The following is a 24,678-nucleotide window of genomic DNA, read 5'->3' as shown; positions in this document are numbered from 1 at the left end:
AAGACTCTAAGTCAAAGAGGAGATCTGCACTGGAAAGTGAATTTCCATACTGCCCCCTACCAACAAAATCACAGAGCTTGATTAAACAGGCAAAAAGAATTGACAATCAAACCAACAAAATCTTGAACCCTGTGTTTAAAAAATCTTTTTTTTTTTTAAACCTAGGCTCCAATCTTCTAACTTGGTGCCATTGGTTAGACTATGTGTCCCTTGGACACATATGTTCCCCACTTGGAACCCATATGACCCTTTCTAGTCACTAGAAAAGCATCTGAAGAAGACACCCTCTACTGAAGGACAGACCCCAAAGCAGGTCACTTCAGTAGGTCATCAGTCACTTACATCATGACTTCCGCCTCCTCTATGAAATCTTCTTCTGACATGGCCCCTTCCTGAATGGTTTTGATGGCAACTCTGTTTTTCCCCATCCAGTAGCCGAGATGTACCAGGCCGAACTGCCCACTGCCAATCTCCTGCACAAAAGTGAGTTCTGAGGGTGTGATCACCCATTTGCCTGTAGAAGGTGGAGGAAGAAGAGAGGAAGGAGATTTCAATGATCAGTTCACATCTCTTTTTTACTTCTCATCTGTCAAGAGACAGCAGCAATACATCTCTTTTTGGTCATTGTTATTGCTAACTCAAGAGATGGGAAAGGGCTTAAGTCTTTTCTCTCCTCATACTATGGAACCTTAAACAAATGTGGAGTAGGGACATAAAGGTAAGTTATCAATCAAGGCACTTAGAAAAAAAATGTAACTTAAAGTATTCTAATAAGACCCCAACAATATGGTATAGTTTCTATTTGGGTACAGAAATAGCATTTTTCATAATGGATAATGTTCAATACAATCATTTTTGACATATCCATTGAGGGTTGGAACTGCCTTTCTTTCTACATGTTATTTATATTCCAAGCACTTATCACATAGTATGTACTTAATGAATACTTGTTGAATGGCTAATTTGGTAATATGTTTTGCATGACTGCACATATTTAGATTGTATAAAATTGCTTGCCTTCTCAGGGATAGGGAAAGGAAAGAAGGAAGGGAGAGAATTTGGAAGTCAAAATTAAGCAAAAAAAGAATATCTATTTAATTTTATTTTTCCCCAATTATATGTAAAAACAGTTTTAACATTTCTTTTTTAAAACTTTGAGTTCCAAATTCTCTCTCTCCCTCCCTCCTTCCCTCCCTTCCTCACTCATTGAGAAGACAAACAGTTTAATGTGGGTTATACATATACAGGCATGCAAAACATATTTTTAAAAGAATGTTAAAAATATTTTTACATGTAATTGGAAAAAATAAAAGATTTAAAAAATACAAAAAATACTTGTTGTCTGACTATATTAAGTACTAGATAACTGTTGAACAGATACATTATTAATTCAAACCAATAGAGAACACTGACCTGTGCTACTTACATATATGTTCATTTATACATGTATCTATAACCCACTCAGATACCTTAGACATGCCTACATACATGTGCAAATTCCATGCTCATTCCAAGTGCATTCCAATCTTGTCCTGAACCTTTAAGTTGAAAACCAATTTGAGTTATAGGGAATTCTGGAATTAGCATTATCTCCCTCCAGGATGGAAAGATGGTGTTTCAACCCAGCAATAGAAATGGAATCTCACCACAAACCACTTACCATATCTCAACCCAGCTGTGATAGGGGCCTTTTTTCTCCAGGAACAAACAGGGTACCGTAAACGTGTAACAAGACCTGCATACAAAAGAGAGGCTAGGGTGATCATTCTGTCACAAGGATGGTTCAGATTAAAACTATCTAAGGACTGTTTTTTGGGGTGGAAACTCCTTTTCATTTTGAAAAACAAGTAGAAAAATACATGTAAATATCCATATGGGCCCTGGTTGGGAGGTACCGATAGTTGGTGACTAGTCATCTCTATATCAAGGGCAAGGCTTTTTAAATCAGAACAGGCCTCAGTGATGCCACATAGCAGACTCAAGGATCTGACAACTTTCTTGGCTTCAGATCTGCTGACTTGTTAATAAAGTAACCAAGCCCAGAAGAACCATTATTTTTTCCCACTTTTTGCTGGGATTCCCCAGGTAAACCATCCATCTCTGAGCCTGCCCTCCAAGACTCACCTCCTCCATTGTGCTGGTGATATTTGATCAGGTTGGGGATGGAATCAAACACAAATTTTTCTGCCACATAGTATCTTTTGGGATGGTCGTTGGTCTCTTTGATGTGATAATGCTTGATACACGGATTGTTCTCACTTAAAAAAAAATAGCATATGGTGTTTCTAAGAACAATGAACACATCTGTTAAGTACAGGTGAGCCCAACATCCTAATGATTTTCTCACTGAACTGCTGCAGAGAACAAATTAATCCTTAGCTTCAGGTAGCAGAAAACAAAGGGTGATCCCAACTACCACTATTCTAACACACAGAGGCAGCATTGTATATATGGAGTGATGGTTAGAGGGCCAACCTCAGAGTCAGAAATGAAATAGTCATTTATTATTAAGCACCTACTATGTGCCAGACACATAAGTACTTTATAAATATCAATTTATCTTATTCTCATAATAACCCTGAGAGGTAGGTACTATTATCATCCCTTTTTGACAGTTGAGAAAACAGAAGGAGATAAAGGTTAAGTGACTTTGTACAAGGTCACACGGCTATGAAGTGTCTGGGTAGAATTTCAACTTAGATCTTCCCAACTCCAGGCCCAGAATTATCCACTGTACTACTTGATACCTCTAAAAAGAAAGACCTGGATTCTTGCTTTATCTCTGACATACACTGACTATGTGACACCAGACACATCATTAAACTTCTCAATTCCTCAAGCAGCTCTCTAAGACAAGTTTCAGAGCAGTTGTTGGTGTGTTTTGGTTCAGGTGATTCCTTCATCAAGAGCTTGGATCTGGCCAGGAATCCTGAGAGTCTTCCCCTTCTAGTTTGATTTTTTTTTTTTGATTATCAAGAGGCTGTTCCCTTGACTTATTTCTTAAAGAGACCTATTCACTGAATGGGCATTACCTCACTCAAAATGAGAACCTGAAAAAACTTTAGCCTAAAAGGGCTAGGGTTCCACATTGCATCCTGGACCATCTCCAGTCATCCTGATGAATATTTGGCCACTGGACCCAGATGGCTCTGGAGGAGGAAGTGAGGCTGGTGACCTTGCATAGCCCTCCCTCACTCAAATCAAAGTCAATTGCAAGTCATGTCACCATTTCCCTGATGTCATAATCCTCTTTGAGAAGGAAGGACAAATACAAGCTTGGATCTGGACCCAAATCCATAGCTCCATGACACAGGCTGGCCCCTTTCCCCAACCAGGCCAATCTCCTCATCCTGCCCTGTACGTGCCATGTTTATTCCCTTCTTTATGCTGGCACAGTTTCTCTTGCCTGGAAAACCCTCCTTCTTCCACTATTTATGTGTCTCAGTCCTCTCCTTACAGCACCAATCCCGCCTCCTCAAGAAGTCTTTTCTGACTTATTTAGCTCACATGAAGCTCTCTCGTTAAGCCTCTGCCTCCTCCTCTGTAAAATAATAGGACAGATGAGAGGATTGCTTAAGTCTTTTCTAGCTCAACCTCCATGATCCTATGGCCCTTCTCTGAAATCCTCTTATACTACTAGTTAGCACCAGATAGCTTAACATATGTTCTCCAATTCTGTGTGCTGCTTATCTTTCTAACTAGACTGAAAGGTCCTCAACATCAGGGAACATATTTTGTACTTTTATAGTTCAAATCTAGCATCAGACACTTACTAACTGAACAAGTCACTTAAACCTGCTTGTCTCAGTTTCCTCACCTATAAAATGGCAGTGATAATGATAACACCTACCTCCCAGGGTTGTTGTGAGGATTAAATGAAATGAAATTTGTAAAGCATTTAGAGCACAGTGCCAACTCTTTGTAGATACTGAACAAACACTTATTCCCTTTCCTTCCCCTGTATCTCCCTCAATGCCTAGCACAGGCCTCTTCACACCATCTGAGTTCCTTTGGTTTCTATTTCCAGAAGGCAATCAATCTGCTTAGAATCATCTCAGAGGAGAAACATCAGCAGAGTTTAACACATTTTTTTTTTTAACTAAGTTGATGAAGAATTTTAAAGAGAATGAGAAAATAGAGTGGTGAAGACTTTCAATTCTTATATCCCTTATTTCAATATTTTTCCTGAGTTCGACTTTAGTTTCAACCCTAGTCAGAATCCATGCTTCAAGCAGGAGAGACCCAGGTAATAATGTTCCTTTCACTTATTGCTAGGGAAGACCAGGGACCACATTGGAGAAGACATGGAGTAGAGATTATACTTTCTATGAACTTTGTTTTCTTTTCTCCCTCCCTTTCACCCCTCCTACAGTCATCACACATTTCAGGCTTGTCTCTAGCTGAGGTGTTGATCTGAAACAGCCTGATGTACTGTCAGAATGGAACTATTCCAGGACTAGAGCTTTTCCTCCAGGCTGCTGCCATAGGCTAGGGAGGGTGGAAGGAGTTGCATGGGGAGGTGTGGGTGGTCTTCCTCCCCACGTTGGTCTTGCAGTCTGCTTCTACCTTTTGGAGGACCCAGCTCATCAGCATGACTGGACATTTCCTCCTCTCCTCTCCTCTGCCTACCACCTGCTCCCATGGAGGGGTTGAGGGTGAGGAGTATAAGCTTTGCTGCAGGTGCATAGACTATATTCCCTGGGGAATGGAGCAGCCCTTCTTCCAGCACATCTGCCCCAGAGGCACACTGTCCTCTGAACTGGCCATCAAGGGCAAGAATCCATAACTATAGCTTTGCATACAGTACCTCAAGATTGCCTTGGTGAAAACGGAAAGAGTGTATGTTCCTGGCGTCCTAGAGTCCCTCACCATGAAGGCTCCTTCTTTGCCCTGTAAAAATTGTAGAAGAAATGGAGATTAGCCATCAATCAATGGAAACCAATTAGCTTCATGTGCAGCCTTGCCTTCAGGCACTCTGGAGAAGCCCTAACTCTCACAGGAACTAGAACAAAGTTTGAAGCAGGTAACTGTGGCTCCACACTGGCATTCTACAAAGGCAGAATAATAGTAGCTTACCCTGATGCAGGGCTTTAAAGTCCATAAAGCATTTTATATACTTTAGCTCATTTGATTCACATCACAACCCTGTGAAGTAGGTAGTGCAAGCTAGAAAGGACCCTTAGAGATCTCCTAATCCAGTCCCTCTCTCCTTGCCTTTCTCCTGCCCCTGCCCCTCATCCTTTACTGCCCAGAAGCCGTTTTGGTTGTTAAGTGGAAGAAATATCTGCTTCCACTCAGGGTGATCACCTCTTCCCCTTCCTCAATGCCCAGCGCTCAGTCAGGCTGTTTGATTGGTGACCCTGCTTGGATGAGATGGGAATCATCAATTCTATTCCTTCTAGTGAGCTAGAGAACCACCAAGCCTTATTTTCTGCCCTTCCTCTACCAATCATCAGACTCTGGGCACTGTCATATGATTTACTATTAGAACCTAAGAACCCTTTGCCATCCACCTTTCTGGTGCCCTTAGGGCTTCCAGACCTTTCTATCTTCTCCTTTTATGTGTGGTCTCCCCAAAGTCAAGTGTGCATCCCTCGAGAGCAGGGACTATTTCACTTTTTCCATCTGTGTTTGAATTCACAGTGTTTGGCACATAGTAAACATTAACAAATACTAATCATATGGTGAAACTGAAGCTATGAGAAGTTTAATGATTTACTCAAATATAATAATTTGTATTAATATAATTTATAATAAATTAATATTATTTATATTGCACTTTAAAGTTTACAAAGTATTTTCCAAACTTCATCTCATTTGTGCCTCACAACAACTATGAGAAGTTGGTATTTTTGGTATTTGGTATTTTTATCCCCATTTTACAGATAAAGAAACTGAGGCTTAGAGGAGTTAATTTGCCCAAGTCTTTCTAAATTCAATTGTAATTCACACTGTAAGCCATTAGGAAGACAAAGAGGTGGGGTTTAAATGAATGTTTATTTATATTGTATCACGCTGCCTGTGTGACATGTCCAGAAATAGATTGTCTTTCAAGTCATTTTCCTACAATCTGACACAAAGCCCTGCATGTTGGAAGAGGGTTGTGAGATTGGTTGGGACATTTTTGCCCTTATGGTTACCAGAAAGGTAACTCCCTCAATATTGTCTCCATGGGTTCATCGACTTCTGAAATTCTACAATTAGATATTCATTTCTTAAGGTTTCTGGTCCCAGGCAGATGCACTACACCTGGAAGGGGGTATCGTATCTGAAGTTATATTATCTGTTTATACTTCTGGATACATGGGTATAACAAGTTCTTTTTCTGGAGCAGATTTTGATGCTGGAGAAAGTAGGCAGAGAGTAAGGACTCCAGGAGCCAGGTTGGGAAGGAAGCAAGAACAGTGTCCAAGCACAAGACAAAGTTTACCTACTTTCAAATTTTGCCTGAACCCTATCCTTTATAACGACAATAAAAATAATGACAATAATAATAATATTATTACAGCATTATATTATTATGATAATCTTGTGATATGTTATAAATTATATAAATGTGATTATCTAACATATGAACATAATTATATAACATACTATTATGTCATATATTATAATTGTTACAATATATTATTATAAGTATTATTTTAGCACTTTAAGGTTTGCAATGTGCTTTAAAAATATTAATTTACTTTATCCTTATTCTGGGAGGTAGGTGCTATTATTATCCTTGTTTTTTAGACAAGGAAACTGAGGCAAACAGAAGTTAAAGTGACTAGTCCAGGGTCACACAGCCAGTAAGTGTCTGAGAGAGTTCAGGTCTTCCTGATTCCAACTCTAGCCTCTATCTACTCTACCACCTAGTTGCCTGGACAACTGAAGAAAACTTAGAGGTGAACACAGAACTTTACAAAATTTCTGAATGGAATGTTCTAATGATTAAGAGACAACATGTTGTAGAGCTTAAGTTGGAGGTCTTCTTAACTTGGAGTCAGGGAACTTTAAAAAAAAATTATTTTGATAACTATTTCAACAAATGTAATTGCTTTCCTTTGCAATTCAATTTGTTTTACTTTATGCATTTAAAAACATTATTCTGAGAGACTTCAAAGGGTCAATGACACAACAAAAGTTAAGAGTAAAAAGTGCTGGATTTGAACTTCAGCTGAGCTGAAATGAATCCAGGCTAGGCTACTTATTAATTGAATAGCCTCAGAAAAATTACTTTTTCTCTCTGAGACTAAGGTTTTTTTTTCCCTTATATGTTATAAATTGGCACAATGGTTGCACTATCACTCAAGATCTTGTGAGAAAAGAACTATAGAAATATGAGGGACCACAGTCTTCTTGGGATGTTCAACATTTTATCAGATGCTGGCACAGAGGGCAAGCTTATCCAACGTGTAGCTGTCACAAACTGGGGAGAGGTAGACCAGCTCTCTAGTGGAATGGGTGCTATAGTAAGAGACCAAAAAGCACCACCAGAGGTCAGGGCTATGGGAAAAATCTAAGGGGATGAGATTTAATGGTAAAAATGGAGAGTTTTATATTTGGGTTCCAGAGACCAATTTAAATATAAGATGGAGAAGGTACGGTCAGACAATGATTTGTATGAAACGTGATCCAGGGATTTTTAGTGAATTACAAATTCAAAATGAAGGTGTGATGTGGCAGTCAAAAAAACTGGGTACTGTCTTAGGCTGAATTCAGGGGTAGTGTCCAGAATGAAGGAGATGGATTCTGGCTCAGCAGACTACATCTGAACAGTAACAAACTGAAGCCTGTCCAAAGGAAGAGGCCTGGCATAGTGAGGGCACTGGAGGCCATGTCATATAAGAACTATGGAAGGAAATGGGGATATTTGGAAAAAAGAAAAGAAAAGGGAAAAGTATTATGCTTATTAAAGGTTCTTAGCCTTTTTTCTGTCCTGGATTCCCTTGGTACTATACTCACCTCTGGACCCCTTCTCAAAATAATGTTTGTAAATACATAAAATAAAATACATAGAATTATAAAGGAAAATAATTTTATTGAAATGCAGTTATTAAAATAGGGGGAAAAATTCAAGTGCTCAAATCCCACATTAAAAACTCTTGCTCTGGAGGAAAAGACTAGGAGCAAGCAGACATCATAACAGAAATGTAGATTTCAGCTCCACATAAAAATTGCCTAGCAATTTGGGCTTCCCTCCAAACACAATGGGCTACCTTGGGGGAATGGGATCCCCATTATTTTGAATTTTCAAGTGAAGCCTGGAAGACTTTTTGTTAGGGAGGTGGTAGAGGAAATTCTTATCCAGTTCTGTGTTCAGCTGTCTGGCCGCTGAGGAACCATATAACCCTGGGATTCTGAGAGTCTATGCAAATCATATGCATGTGTTCAAAGATTTTTAATTTTTCTTCTACTAGTGCTACATTGTGGTTTGTTCTTGCAGAAATTCCATAATTCTCTGGAGGAGGGTATCATCCCTGAAAACTTATCACTTATGCAAATCTCAGTATAAATAGATGGTCAGGTGTCACAATGGATAGAATGGCTGAGCCTCAAGCTGGGAAGAACCAAGTTCAAATCCAGATTTAGATACCCTGGGCAAGTCACCTAACCTCAGTTTCCTCAACTATAAAGTCGGGATAAAAATAGTCCCTACCTCACAGGGTGAATGGGAGGAATTAATGAGATAATATTTGTAAAAATGCCTGGTGCATGGTAGGCACTTAATAAATGCTTATTTCCCCTTCCCCAAATGGCCTCATCAGAACCTTTCTTTGGAGTAAGCTTTAAGAGTAGAGAAGTAGAGAGGAGTTAAAGACTTATAGATTCCAGGCTGGGGAGACAGGGAGAGAAAGAAGACCCACCAGCAGACAAAATTGACTTTCTTTAAGATTTTGCCTAGGGTCAATCAAGCCTTCTATTGCTAGCAACAGAAGCTAGATGGATAGCTGGATCCCATCCAAGGTGGTGGTGGTGGTGAGGATAGGGGTTCCCCATCCACCCTTATTAAATTCTTAGGCAGAGTATTCCAGATACTAAGGGGCAAAATGGATTCTCCAGCAGGGAAAACGGTTACAGACACATTTACACTTGGGTTTCAACCTGTTATCTTACTGTCTGTGAAGTTTGTGAGCCATCCGTTTGTTAGGCTGGAATATTATGTGCCTAATACAGGCCCAGAGGGAGGCAGAAATTACTTTTCTAATGCTACGGAGATTGTTTTTTTTAAAAAAAAAAGCCACTGTTTCTCTGAAGAAATGTTGACCTTGGTCAATAGGTGAGTTGTTTGATTCTACTAATACAGAAAAAGCTGGCCACTTCTTGGTCAGCAGCTGAAGGCTTAAATCATGTCAACTTGGACTGCTGAGACTGGTGCTTTGTACCCAATAGAACCTGCTACTGTGTCTCCTCCTGGCTGCTGCTCTGAGCAACCTTCAGTCTTAAAGACCGGAAATATTGGTCAGAGGGTAAAAACAGCAGATAGAGCCACAGTTCTGGGGAAGGTGAGTGAGCCAACCTATGACAAACCCACATACTTCCTTCAAGGAGTTCAGAAGAAGTCTAAACCACTCAGATTTCATGGCCTCAAAAAGAGTCCTCATTCAGGACTGACACTTAGGGAGGGCCTTGGTACCAGAGTATATATAGGCAGGGGGGTGAAGCTAGATAGGGCAGTGGATACAGTACTGAGCCAGGAGTCACGAAGACTCATTTTTCTGAGTTCAAATCTGGCCTCAGATACTTACTAGCAGTGTGACCGTGGGCAAGTCACCTAACCCTGTTTGCCTCAGTTTTCTCATTTGTAAAATGAACTGGAGAAGGAAATGGCAAATCACTCCGGTATCTTTGTCAAGAAATCCCCAAATGGGGTCACAAAAAGTTATACACAACTGAAACAACTGAACAATGGTCAGATTAGCCCTGACTCTTATTCAGTAAAGGAACTCCTGCTTCAGTGTCCCCTACTAGTGGTCATTCAACTTCTGTGTAAAATGTTCTAAAGATGAAGAACCTAGTTCCACCAGTCAGCCTCAGGAGACAACTCCAATTAATAGGAAGTTCTTTCATTTGTTGAGCCAAAATTGCTCCAGTCATCCCCACCCCCTTTCCCAGCTTCTAGTCATAGGTTCTTATTCTTTCTGGAATAATTTTCTACCAATTTCCCTCCATTGTCACTTTAAATAGAACCTATTTTTCCATGTTAGTTTGGAATGAGAATTAGAATTCCCTTTTTGCCATTTTCTACCAGTGTAACCTTGATTAAGACACTTAACCTCTCTGGGTCTCAGTTTCCTGTTTGTAAAGTGAGGGATGGGTTTAGATTAGGTGCCCTCTAAGTTTGTTTCCACCTGTGTGGTCCTATGATTCATGTCAGACGATGTGGAGCCCTACCTTTTAAAGTTAGTCATTTCTTTCACTGTTTTTCCTCAGCCTAGGAAAAGCCAACTGTGTTTGGGGTATATATTTATATGCATATTGACTTTTCATTGTCCTTTGGATCTGAAGGTGACTTTGAGGGTGGGTATGATAGAAACAATTGATCTACATCCTTTCCCTTTACCCTAGTCCAGCAGTTGTATACTGTGTTCTATGCACCTTTCATTCTTTTAGAGAGATCGTTGTGACTATTAATTGGATCAGAACTTGCTACCAGTCAGTCAGGAACTTAATAGTTTCTTCTTGAACGACCATCTATTTGGGTCTATCTATACTAAATGTTCTGGAAAGTTTAAAAAAAAAAAGAAACAAAAGACACAGTCTTTGGCCTTATTGTATAGTCTCTTTTAGAAGATAATAAATATTAATTAATTAAACAAAGGTATTTAATATGCACAGAAAGTAGACAAACTAAGAATAATTACAAAGAAGCACTTGCTTTTTAAGATAGAATATACTGGTTCAATTTCCATTATTATAGAATTCTTCCTAATCCCAGAAGGTCAGACTGAAGTTTACCTTTGCACTCTCTATGGGCATTTGAAAAAAAGATTAGCTAAAGAAATTATTAATAGTATTAATATTTATTCTTCTAAAATAATTTACATTTATATAGCACTTTCATATTTTCACAGTGCTTTACATTCATAATCTCATTCAAGTCTTCCAGTCACCCCACTACAGGTACTATTATTCCCATTTTATAGATGAGCAGACTGAGGCTTGGAAAACTCAGGTCTAGGGAGGTAATTTGGAGCAGAAGAAATAGCACTGGCTTTGGAGGATCTTCATTCAAATATCATCCCTAATTCTTGCTACCTGTGTTACCTTGGTCAATGAGGAGTATTGTTGCCATAAGATAAAATCAGCCTCTCTATAACTTCTCATCACTCTGCCCTTTAGGACTGTCTAAGCAGAGTAAGCATAATCTCTCATTCCACATGATCGCCCTTTAAATACTACAGTAGATGTGACATAGAGATCTTCTTTTCTCTAGGCTAAACACACAATTCTTTCAGCTAATCCTCATAGTTCAGATTTGTTACCAATTTTGTCTTCCTCCTAATTAGTTTTAATTACTGAGGTTTCACTATGGCAGAAATTGTGTGTACAAGTTTTGAACACGTGACCTAAATGAAAGATTCATCTCTTTCCACATAACCAAAAGCCCAGTGTAAATTTTAGACTTCTTTGAAGCCTTTCAAAACTACCCCAGTTCACCTTGATTCTTTCCTTCTTCAAAATTTTATAATTAAAAGATAAATAGCTGAAAGAGTCTTATAGTCTATACCTGGGGTTCTCAGACTTTGTAGTTTAAGGATCCCTTTATGTTCAAAAATTATTAAGGACTCAAAGAGCTTTTGTTTATGTGAGTTATATCTATTGTCACTTATCATATCATAAAGGAAAATGTCTTAGTATTGTTATGAAAATAGTTTTGACCTCACAGACCCAATGAAAAGATTTTAGGGATACCCAGGGGCCTGTGGTATTTTGAGAAACATTGTTCTATACCATATAGCCTTAGAATGGTAAAAGGACTTTAGGAATTTTTCATTGTTTCCCCTCCCCTTCCCTCTCTTCCCTTTCCCCTTCCCTTCTTCTCCCCTGCTTTCCCTCTTCCCTCTCCCTCTTCTCTACCTTCCCCTTCCCTTCCTTTCCCTTTTAGATTCAGACTCCTAACCTATTCCCACTATGAGCTCAGGGCAGTAGTGGTTTTGAAGCTGGTGGAACCACATTACAAGCTCTGCCATTATCCTTAGTCAACACATACTTCTACAATTCTAATTCAGAATCTTGCTCATCATTCTCGAAAGTTCCTTGATTCTAGTGAAGAATCATATAATGTTGGAACTGGATATGATTCCCTTAGAGGTCATTTAAGAGTGATAGCTAGCCTTTATACAGCACTTTAACATTTGCCAAATGCTTTACAAATATCGCACTTTATCTTCATGGCATCCCTGGGTGATAGATGCTATTATTATCCCCATCTCATGACTGAGGAAACTGAGGAAACAGGTTAAATGACTTGCCCAGGATCACACAGCTAGTGTCTGGGGAAGGATTTGAACTTCCTGCCTCCAGGTCCTGCTTTATTCACTGTGTCCCCTAGCTGTCTCTAACCTCTTTATTTTACAAATGAAGAAACTGAGTCCCAAAGAGATTAAGTATGTTCAGTTTCATATTAAGCAGCAAAGTCAGAATTTAACCCAGTCCCTCTGCTTCCAAATCCATTATTCTTTCCATTACACCATTGCCTGGGAATAGGGATAATATCTCCTGATTCCTGGTGTCTTCTGACTGACTCCAGTGACCATGTCAAATTCTTTTCCAATAGCCTGAAGCCAGTCAACCTTTTTTCACTGGGCTCTCAGCCAGGATTTGAGAAATAGCTACTTAGATGTGGCTACAGTTATGACAGTAATCAGAAAAAAAAAAAAAGTCTGTGACTCAGCAAAATCATATGCAGCTCAACCTGGCCTATTTGCACTTAATTAGGCTCATCATAGCCATAATGATTGGCCACTAATCCATATCAATGCAACACAGAAGACCAGCCCTATTGATTTTCATAGGATCATAAAGCTAGAGCTGAAAAGAACCTCAGAGACCACCCCTCTTTTTTTTAATGAGAAAACTGAGACTTCTGTAGGTTAAGACTTACCCAAAGTCACATAACTAGTAAGCAGCAGCAGTGAAATTTGAACACAGGTCCTCCAGTTACATGGCCAGTGTTCTCTGTTGTATATAGTACATAAGCACACATTATACTTGCCGCGAAGGGAAATGATTGCATTAATCCAGGAAAGCAATTTGTCTCTTTGAAGTCAGTGTTCACAGGACAGAAGGAAACCAATTTCTCTTTTTTGCGCAAGTGCAATGCCAAGGTCACTGTGCTTACCTCATCTAAAAGGAGTTTTTCTGCTTTGTCTCGACCGATGCTCTTGTTGTACCACCTGAAAGTAGTTTAAAAAGTTCTTGTCATCTGAATTGTGAAAAACAACTCTATGATTATTAAGAAAGGATCAGAACAGAAAAATAATTGTTCTTATTCTTTCATCAATTTTCCCCAAACACAACAGACAAAAAACATAATATCTTCACATATAATACAATACTTAATTTTTCTTATGTTACTTTTCATTTCAAAACACCGTGGGTGGTTGTATGGGGGCTGACTCCTGGGGCTGCTCAAAACATTAATGCAAATTAAATGGCTATAAAAGAGCCTTTTAAAATAGCAATAATCATATTTTTTACTTAAGAGACTCAGGCTGGATCTACCACTGACTCAAATACTGATAAAATATTTGTTTGTGTCTCAGTATATACTTTTAAAGAGCAACAAAAAGAGAAAACAGATGAATTACAGATGGAAATAGAGTGGAATTTCTAACTACGAAAACACAGGTGGGAGAGGTAGCAGGAGTAGTGGATAGAGAAGCAGACTTGAAGTCAGGAAGGGTACAGATTCTATCTTAGACACCTACTGGCTCTGACACTCTGATCAAATCACTTAATTTCTCAGTGCTCCCAAGGAACTCTTTAAGATAATAAAGTGAACAGGAGTTTTTGCTTTTGTAGAGAGCTTATATTCACTGGGAGATCCTTATACTGATGAACTCCTAGATCGGGACAAAAAATGAAAACAAAACAAAACACGTCTTATTCAAAAGCTCTAGTTTGTTCTCTTAAGTAAGCTGTGGTGGCAGGGAAAGAGGGAGTTGGGATCATCACTTAACAAGGAATATGTCATAGTCAGTAGGAACATTAATATAGGTGAAAATTCTATTTACAAAGAACTTATACATTAGAGTCTGCATGAGACTACAGTTATCAGGTAACAAGTCTGGATGCTTAGACTAAAAAAACTCCAACCACCACCCCCTCACCCCCGCAATTAATCAAATCAGTTTGATAATCTGAATTTATACAAAGTATAGTAGAACTGGTGGATTCAGTGAATGCTGAATCTCACGACTGGGGGCATCTTAATGGCCACCATATCCCCAAGACCATCGTGGTATCTTCTTCTATATTTATTGTATAGAAACAGACTCTGCCAACATAAGGTCAAACATGAGGAAGAAAAGACATATAGCTGTTTCTAAGTCTCAGAATGTTTGTTCTTGTACAGACATAATACTTGAGTGATTGATGGAATTTCTCACTTTTCATTATGACTTTTTGATCATGGACAAAGAAGAAAATAAAAGATTAATAGGATTTAGAGTTGAAATAACTCTCTCAGCCTCATCAGACCTCTTGGAGGTAATTGGTGGCAAACAGAATATTGTTATTTTACTCAAATATGCCAAATGTTTGCTGCCCTTGTACTCCAGATATGCTTGGAGCTGATGGCCCTACCAGTAATGTTAGTAGGATATGTTCACACACACACACACACACACACACACACACACACATACACACACACACACACACGCACACCATTGACAATCAGTATAATATTAGGTCCAAGGGTAAGAGACCCTTCAGGAAATCATACCCATATTTTCTCATTCTCATTCTCTGCTCATGCTATTAGAATTTCAGCAACAAATAACATCTGTATCTGGATTCTTAAGAGCCATAATGATTTAATAGCAGTTCTCATTAGTCTGTATTCTACTGACATCCCTAACCTCTTTCAGAAGGCAAGTACTTTGTACTGTGCAGCTATATATTGTGAAACATTTAGCTGGAGATGGAGGGTGGGGGAAGGTAGTCATTGTTTCTCCTGAATTAATATCCATGTATAGTCCTCTAAATGGTAATTAGGAAAGAATACTCTTGATGTTTCTTCCACAATTTAGGCACATTAGATAGAAATGATTTTTTACTTTGAAAACACTGCATGGAAAATGTCTAGAATCTAAGTTGTATCAAAGGTCTGTTTTTATGGAATTTTTTTTTTGTAATTTTCTCCTTGCCGTCTCAAGGGCAACCAATAATTCTGGCCCATCCAATATGTCCTCTTCTCTTCCCACAGAAACATAGCACAATCCATTCATTTAAGTGGGCCATCCCTTGAATATGAGGAATCAGGGTGATAAGATAGAAGAATTCAAATTTTTTAGAGGTTGAATTGAGAGTGGCTTGGGACATGGGATAAGAAGCAGAAATAATTTATACAGCCAGTACATGGTTTTCCTCTTACACTTACACCTTGCTCTGCCCTGTTTCTTTTCCCCATCACCAGGGCAAAGGATTGGTCTTGCCTTCCACATGAACCTCTCTTACTCCTCTATTGTGACTTCTTTCCCCTTTAAAGCTGTCTGTTCGTTTTAAACCAATTTTATGTAGATAAATATTTGAGGGTTGAGTAGAAGAACCTTCTAAGTATAGCCTTCCCTCCCCTACCCACAAGCACTTCGGAAGGTAACCTGCACATATCAGATTACAAAGTCACAAGAATCAAGTGATATCGTCTTACTCGTATGTTTCCAGGCTATTTGGCGATTTCTCTACCAGGTAACTGCTTGGCACGTATCCTTCATGCCTGTTAAAACATGAGCTGTGGTTAGACAATTACAGAAATGCCTATCTTTAACTAATTTTAGAATCATAGAGCTGGAATGTAGCCTAGGGATGATCCAGTGACTCCAATAGTTTGCAAACGAGGAAGCTGAGATCTAGAGAACAGGATTGATTTGCCTAAGACTATATTGCCAGTCTAAGGTAGTGTTACCTAATATTGGGGTACTGGAATAGAAAGGTATGATGTATGCAGATTGACCTCTCCCAAAAGGTAGAAGGGACTCTGGTGGGAGGGGCCCATTTATAAGTTCTTGCTCTTGAAATTTTCCCTATCTCTGAGCCTGGACAAACCTAGCTTATTATAATAGATCAGACATCTGGTGATGGTCTCCATAAGTCGGGCTGTGATTTCAGGAACTCCAGAAAGGCCCTCTTGTCCCTAAATATCCTCTCCTTTTCTGACTGTTGCTTGAATATCCACACTTAGAACAGCATCATCACTGATTCATATCACAGATTGGAAGAGACCTCAGAAGTCATTAAATCTAGCCCATGTCTGAATAATATTGCACCAGAATAAAATTTAAAATTCATGGACTCTATGAAGGAGAGGTAGATTTAAATTTCATATACATATATATATATATATACACACACATATATGTATATTGCCACTGTTAACACCTAAATAAGATTAATATGAATTTGATATTTTATTCAGATAACTCTTCTTCCTGTTCACTGTGAAATTTCCTCTACTGGAAAAAAAAGTTTAATTAGTTTCCTTTGTCCTTATGGAAATTTTTTTGTGATAATTGTTTTTTCCACATCAGTGCCCAAAGTTTGCCTTCAGGAAACAGAATTAAAACATAAAAAAAAAAGTGATTTTCCAACCACAGTTCATGGAAGGTATCAGTCAATAATTGTGAGCCTCAAGGCAAAGCTCTCCCTAATCTTGACAGTGAGAAATGAATAAAGCTTATCCTGAATCAGGAAATATCTTCTGGGTAGAGGTAGAATCAGCTGACTGTGTGCATTAGGTGGAGAACAATCACTTGAAGAATCTAACAGAAATTGCCTGGCTCTCCAAGCCTTCCTTGGAGAGGGAAACCAGCTAGGGGAAGGCAAGAAGCATTTGTTAGACATCTACTCTATGTTAGGCATTGTGCTAAACACTTTACAAATATTATCTCACTTGATCCTCTCAATATCCCTGAGAGGAAAATGCTGCTATTATCTTTATTTTATAAAAGAGGAAATTGAGGCAAATAGAGGTTAACTTTACCAGAGTCACATAGCTAGTAAATTTCTGAGACTGGATTTGAATTCCTGTCTTCCTGACTGTAGGCCCAGCTCTCTACTCACTGTACAATGTGGCTCTCTCGTGTCATGTGTGTGTATGGGTGTGTGTGTATGTGTGTGTGTGTGTGTGGCATTCAGGTTAAGTGACTTACCCAGGGTCACATAGGTAGCATCAAGTGTCTGAGGCCAGATTTGAACTCAGGCCCTCTTGACTCCAGGGCCACTGCTCTATCTACTGCATCAGCTAGCTGCCCCCTCTATTATCCCTTTTATTGAATGACAGAGCCGTAAAGAATTATCTAGTTTAACCCTTCATTTTACAAATAAGGACACTGAGGCACAAAGAGGGGAAACCATTTGTTTTACAGCTAGTGGCAGAACCTAGCTTGTCTAACCGCTTGGCCATTGTTTTCTGTTATAACATACTTTTCCTTTTATATTAAACATCCAATTACTTGGCAATATGAATGACTGAAAGAATTTGCCTTTTCATCATGATGTCTGACACTATCAGTCTGTCAGTAAAAAAGCATTTATTTAGTGCTTTGTATCAGGTACTGTATAAACCCTGCCCTCAAGAAATATTCTAATGGGAGAAACATGTAAGTATATGTGTATACACATATGTATATACATACACACATATGTGTATATATGTGTGTATGTATATATGCATGTATATACACATAAATCAATGTGTATATACACATGTATGTATATGGGTATGTATACACATATATATATAATATATTACAGAGAAATTGGACTATAATCTCAGAGGGGAAGGCACTATAAGCTGACAGAAAAAGGCTTTGAAGATATAACTTTCTGCTCCATTCATTCAAATAATTGAAAGAAAGATGGATTTTTAAAATTTCTTTATTTTTTTGCCTAGATGACCTGAATAACAGCCTCTGTTCCTCTGTGTATGAGTAGACTCAGGCTTTCTCTTACTCATTCCCCTTTAGTTATGGGCTATTTATCCCACTAGACTCAGGTTGTTGGAGTTTAGACATGAAGAAAACGATACTAACTTAACCTTTCTCTGCAACTTAACTACAGAGCAAAACTTTAATTTTGGATCTTTGTGGTCTGTTGTTTAGTCACCAACTCACATAACCTCTCAAACTGTGGGTTTTGATCTAAACACTGTCTCCATCTCCTGTAAGACTGGGTTGAAAAATTGATGTAAGGAACAGGTTCATGACTCATGTCCTGGAAATAGTGTTTTAAATATGTAGTAAAATTATAGGAAACTGAGTCACAGAGAAGTAAAGTGATGTGCCTAAGCTCACACAGGTTACTACCTGAGATTAGAACTCAGGTACTCTGATTCTGAATCTGACCCTCTTTCCACTAGAAGTCTCATTCCCCCCACCTCAGTTGCCTTCCCCAAAGGGAAAACACATCTTGAATTCCTTCAAAAAAAAATCCTCCCAAACTATGTTTAAAATGTATATGGCAGAAAATGTCAGATCTCTATATAGAAGACGTTTGGTAGATAAGATGGTTTCATCTACCTGTTGACGTTTAACTCTTCAGGGGACTAACTAGTTTTGCTTTCTTTTCATTTTGCTTAGAAACTGAGAATAACCTTGTAGGAAGGGAACAAACACTTTTTAAGTGCCTACTATATGCCAGGCACTGTACTAAGCATACTACAATTTCATTTGATCATCACCACATTTTACCATTGAGGAAACTGAGGTAGGCAGAGGTTGAGTAATCTGTATAGCGTGACAGTTAATAAGTAGGGCTGGATTTGAAATATGAAAGTACAAAATGCATTTCCTGGTTATAATGAGCTTTCAGTCTAGTTAGGGAGACAGACAGCACACATGATTATATTTTAGAGGTCTACGTTCTACCAAAAGTGATAACATATACATAAGGGAATATACATTTGTTAAGTGCCTACGTCCTGGGCACTGTGCTAAATACTTTACAAATATTATCTCATTTGAATCTCACAACAACACTGGCTGTTTGGTTCTACCATTCTCATCTTACAGTTGAGGCAGACACAAGTTAAATGACTTTTGCAGCTAGTAAGTGGGGTCACATTTGAACTCAAAGTCTGTCTGACTCCAGACTCAGTTTATCCACTGTGTTGCATAGCTGCCTCTTATAGAATGACTAGAGCCAGAGATAAAGTTTGCCCCCACCAAAGGGCTTTGCTTTGGCACAGCAATTCCTATACTTAAAATATTTCATAAAAAAGAAGGAATTAAACATTAGCATTTCAGTAAATTTAGAGGTGGGGAACTGAGTGCAGAATGTTACATAACCTGTCAAACATGGAACGATGTTGGCTTTGCTTAACCATTTTTCTTTCTTACAAGATGTTACAAGCTTGGGAGGGGGTGGAAATGATTTATGCAATGACAAGACATTTAAAAAAAAAGAATAAGTTGTGGGGGAATGAGAAAAAGGAGAAGAAAGGAAGAGCAAGAGAAAAGGAAAGCAAAAGGGGAGGAAAAGGGAGAGGGGGAGAGACTGAGAGAAAAAGGGGAGGAGGGGGAAGGAGTAAGAAGGAAAGAGAAAGAGAAAGAAAAAGAAAAGGGAGAGGGAGAAGGAGTGAGGCATACGAAAGAAAACTCTGGCCCTAAATCAGAAGACTTGAGTTTGAATTCTGTCTCTGACTCTTAAAGCTGTGTGACCCTGGGTAAGTTGATTAATCGCATTCATTTGATGTATTCGCTTTCAACCTGTCAGGCTTGTTTTGAGGAAAGTTCTTGGCTGACCTTACCACCCATGCTCTTTAAATAATGCGCCAGTCATTTATTATGACTTTTTATTTATTTATGCATTTATTATAGCATTTATTATGTGCCTCCAATGTTCTATACACAGAGATTGTTATTCAAGTCATTTAGGCAAAAAATAAACAGTAAAAAACTTTCCTTCAATGATTTGAATAAATGGGGCAGAAAGTGTTATCTTCAAAGCCTGTTCCCTCAATCTATAGTGCCTTCCCCCTTGAGATTATATTCCATCTTTTCTGTAATATTTCATACATATCTTGGGGCAGCTAGGTGGTGCAGTGGATAGAGCATCAGTGCAGGAGTCGGGGGACCTGAGTTCAAATCTCACCTCAGACACTTGATAGTCACTAGCTGTGTGACCTTGGGCAAGTCACTTAACCCCAATTGCCTCATCCTGGGTCATCTCCAGTCATCCTGATGAATATCTGGTCACTGGATCCAGATAGCTCTGGAGGAGAAGTGAGGCTGGTGACCTGCACAGTCCTCCCTCACTCAAAACAAAGTCAAGTGCAAGTCATGTCATCATTTCTCTGATGGCCTGGTCTTCTTTGGCAATGAAGGACGAACACACACACACACACACACACACACACACACACACACATATATCTACTTATTTATATGCTTCCCCCATTAGAATGTGAGTTTCTTGAAGGCAGGGATTGTGTAGTGCCTGATGTAAAGCATTTAATAAATGCTTTTTTACTGACTAATAATATCAGACATCATGATAAAAAGGTGAGTTCTTCAAGTCATCCATATTACCAAGTATAACCTTCTCAAGGAGTTTAGCTACTAAGGACATGAGATATAGGATGATTATCAGCAGGGATAGAAGGATCAAATGATGTTTTTTTGAGGATGAGGAAGGCATGAGCATGTTCGTAGGTAATAAAGAAGTCAGCAGACAGGGAGAGATTAAACATGAGTGACAGTAGAGATAACAGAAGGGGTAATCTGTTGGAAGAAGACAGGATAGAATGCAATCACTAATGCAGGTTTTATGTTGGACAGCTTACAAACTTGTACGGGTATATTTTTTGTCTTACATCCTTTCAGAGTCAAAGAACCATAGAATATTAGAATTGGAAGGGACCTTACCCCTTGCCCCTTGCCCCAATGAATGAATCCCATCAGGCAGGTGGTGGTACAGTGGATGGAGCCCTGGGCTTGATGTCATTAAAAGCTAAATTCAAATCTGGCCTAAGACACTTACTAGCTATATGACCCGGGCTAAGAGCCTCGACTTTTGTCTACTTCAGTCTCTTTGACTGTAAAATAGGAATGAAGAGTTGTTGTGAGGATAAAAATAAGATAATATTTGTAAAAGCTCTTAGAACTTGTGCCTGGAACACAATAGGTGCTCTATAAATGCTTATTCCCTTCCCTTTGCCTCTACAACATTCTCAACAAATAGTAGGTAACACTATTGGTATTTGCTTGATGCTGACTTTGCTGAAAAAAGTAGAGCTTACATGATCAGTGCCACCAAACATTGTGCAGGAGAATAGATTCGTGGCACTTAGTTTTAGTTACAGGATCATGAATTTTTTTTTAAAGTTTGCATCAGTATCAGAGTTGGCAACAATAATACAGTCAGTAAATAAAAATGCAAGTGGATTCTCATTCCTAAAACTCAAAATGAAAATAAATAAGAATTTGCCATTCTGTACAAATAGCCATTCTTTGATGTCAAATTTCCTCTACTTGGGTGAAAACCACCTAACAGAACCAAAGAATATTTGTAATGCAAAAAGTATTTCAGCCAAATGTCCAAATAATAGCAAAATCAGCTGGTATCAGGCTGGCCTCATTAACAATTTAAGTGCACAGCGGTTGTTTGTAAAAGCTAACAACTGGAGGACTTTTAAATAGTTAATGAGGCCAATCTGGTAACGATTATGATCCCCATTAGAGAGATGGGGAAGTTGAGGTTCCAAGACTTTAAGCAGTTTGCTTTCTGCTGTGAGCTGGGCCACCGACCTCAGGCCTTTTGGCATCAACCTCCTTGTATTTTCCACTATCTCAAATTGCTTCCATAGATCATGCACAGAATGTCTCACTTAGGAGAGTCTCAAGAGAAATTTATGACAAGAAATGAACACTTAGTGAAGAGTCAGGAGATCTGGCTTTGAACTCTTCTGTACTAATAATATGACTCTGTGCACATCTCTGGCCTCAGTTTCCTAATCTATAAAATATTCCTTGACCTCTGATGCCCCTTTTAGCTCCATAAAAGCCTAGAGTCATGACAACCAGAATTTAGACAAATTTTCAAATGCCTGTTATTTGGTGCTTGGTATAAGTCAACTAGGGGCTAAAATCTGAGTTACATGCATCCCTAAATTTAGACCATTTTCAAATTTTAGTCATTTATTTATATTTGAGGGGAGGATTATGTGGGATTTTCCAGTATTTTAATGCCAAAATTCTAATAACTGCTGGACAATCAGTGTGCCTTTTTCTTATCCTTGTAATGCCAAAAGAAGTCGAGGGAACCTCTCCTCCGACCCCCAGCTCCACCCTTCAGTAGCAAACCCTGGTTGCACAGGATAGGCAGATAGATGGATGGTTCATGATTGGAATCACTGGAAGTGAGAGAGGGAGAGGGACACCCCTAGACATCCTGTTCTCCTTTCACACTGGACATTGCTAGAACCCACAGACTGGTAGGCTTATAGGAATCTCCCAGAGCCACCTTACTCCATCCAATAATGTAACAGCACTAAATATCGAGGTCAATATGAGAGGAAAGTGAAGGTTACAATTTCTCTGCATATACATAGGCTGATCCTTAGATGACCACAATTATCTAGCCTGTTTTCTAAGCCATTCCAGCTTGGTAGGACCTCTTAGAACTTGAGTTCCGCATAGTTTTCAAGAACTGTCATCTTTGTGCCACATAGCCTCAGAAGAAGACATTGACAGAAGTATACCTTTGATAATTACATTACAAAGAGCACACTATTCTACGCAGTACACTATTCCTTTTTCTTTCTACCAGAACAAATGTCCATCTGTATGATGTACCTTCACTCGTCCAAATACTCACATAACCATTGTCAGATTCAAGAGGGCTGTTATGAGTTTCAAAGCCCAAAACTGCGGGTGTCAATGGAAAAACCCAGGGAACTTTCAGCCTTGTCAGGGGCCAACTCAGTGCTTAAAGGTGGGCTTTTCTATTTCTGAGAAAGAAGCAAACCTCTTCCCTTCTTACAGCGCCCTGATTAGCAATTTTTGCCCTATACACAGGGAAAAGTAGAGGAAGCTCTTCTCCGATGGGGTTTAGAGTGAGGAAACAGGATGGAACATTGAGAGGTTTTCAGGCTGCTGAAGGGCTGATGTCTGCTGGGAAGGCAGGTCTGGGCTGGGATGAAGAAACATACCCTAGGGTACTAGGGCAATATATGAGGTTTCAAGGCTACTGATGAGGAGGATGAAACCCTGCCAGTACCTTTTGAATTTTCTGGATAAAGTCCTGATGCCCCACTCTAGTTATGACTCTGCTTTCCTGCTTTCTCCTTCCTTTCCACCTTTCTCCTTTATTTCCACTCCTTCCCCTCTTTTTTCCCTACATCCAAGTGCTCATCAAAGTTAGTAGGATTGGAGGAAGGTTTCCAACTTCCCCTTCTACTACTTCAAGTCCTGGGAAACACTGAAAAGATACTCTACCCATTCTTATCTTGGACTCTCCACCAATGAATCTCTGAATTGTCAAGCAAGTAATACTCTTCGTTGCTTTGTAGCGTGAGCTCCTGGGGATCGTTTGTGTTGTAGTCATATAAGGCAATGACTAGGGCTTCTTCAGGTTCTCTCAGTGATCGCTGTCAGGAGAGCAGACAAAATAAAGACAGGGTCAGGAGGATTAAATTTTGAATGTGGTCACCCAGTCCCCGAATTGGAACTTAGACCCATCTTCTGACAACATGAGAGTAACAGACTTTGTGCAATGCATTTGGACATCAGCTAAGACCATCTGCAAATGCTCTGGTTGGTTTAACCAGTCAGAATCAAGGGGCACTTTGAAAGTAATTGGCTTTTTACTTTCTTCTCTAAGAAATGGGACACACACTGGCTGTTATACAAGTTTGGAGTTTCCTCTGAGATCATAGAACTTCAGTATTAGAAATCATCATGTCCAACACCTAAGATGGAAACAAATCATACTTAGGTTTTGTGGTACCCCATTGAATACCAAGAGTTCCATGCTGGGGTCTGTAGTGGGACCAAATGGGGATTTCCAGCATTCTCTATCTTGATCAAAGAAAAGAGGTGAGGGACATGTTTATAACAAGTTTTGTTTTTCTGGCTTCCTCAATAAAGGAGGAGGAAGTGGGAGGAAAAGAATTTAGAGTTGAAAATACAATAAAGTTAAATAAAAGAAAGAGGTGAGGGGATTAAAATTTACAGAAAACCTTAGGACTTAAAAAAAAAGATAAAGGACTTGGGCAGGGCTCATTCCAGGTATAAGGATGAAAAAGATGGAGAGGAGTTAAAGAATTAACCTGTCTCCATGTCTTTCCTCAAGCTTCCCCTCTCCCAGTTTGGAAGAACCCCAACCCTCTCTCCATTAGTTGAAATCTCTCTAATCTTTGTGGTCAAATTCAGTAGCCATCTACTTCAAATTCCTCTTAGTACTTTTCCTGGGCTTCTTTTCACTAATCTTGCTCTATCCCTTTATCTTATTTTTTTGTTGTTGTTG

The 24,678-nt window shown here is 39.1% G+C and overlaps 1 protein-coding gene across 1 annotated transcript in view; it reads right to left on the bottom strand.

The window, feature by feature from the left end:
• The window catches only part of ITK (IL2 inducible T cell kinase), a 79,214-nt gene that overhangs the window by 14,960 nt on the left and 39,576 nt on the right, over nt 1-24,678 (bottom strand). Inside the window, exons 6-12 of the mRNA XM_072630841.1 lie at nt 23,649-23,800; nt 15,866-15,931; nt 13,331-13,385; nt 4,808-4,890; nt 2,125-2,258; nt 1,661-1,735; nt 343-514 (exon numbers count right to left, since the gene is read on the bottom strand). Coding sequence (XP_072486942.1) covers nt 343-514; nt 1,661-1,735; nt 2,125-2,258; nt 4,808-4,890; nt 13,331-13,385; nt 15,866-15,931; nt 23,649-23,800 — 737 coding nt within the window. The remainder of the gene's footprint in view (nt 1-342; nt 515-1,660; nt 1,736-2,124; nt 2,259-4,807; nt 4,891-13,330; nt 13,386-15,865; nt 15,932-23,648; nt 23,801-24,678) is intronic.

The sequence above is a fragment of the Notamacropus eugenii genome, chromosome 1, assembly GCF_028372415.1.
Source record: "Notamacropus eugenii isolate mMacEug1 chromosome 1, mMacEug1.pri_v2, whole genome shotgun sequence".
NCBI lineage: Eukaryota > Metazoa > Chordata > Mammalia > Diprotodontia > Macropodidae > Notamacropus > Notamacropus eugenii.
The sequence above is the reverse complement of the archived record's forward strand: the minus strand, read 5'-3'. Positions and strand labels throughout refer to the sequence as shown.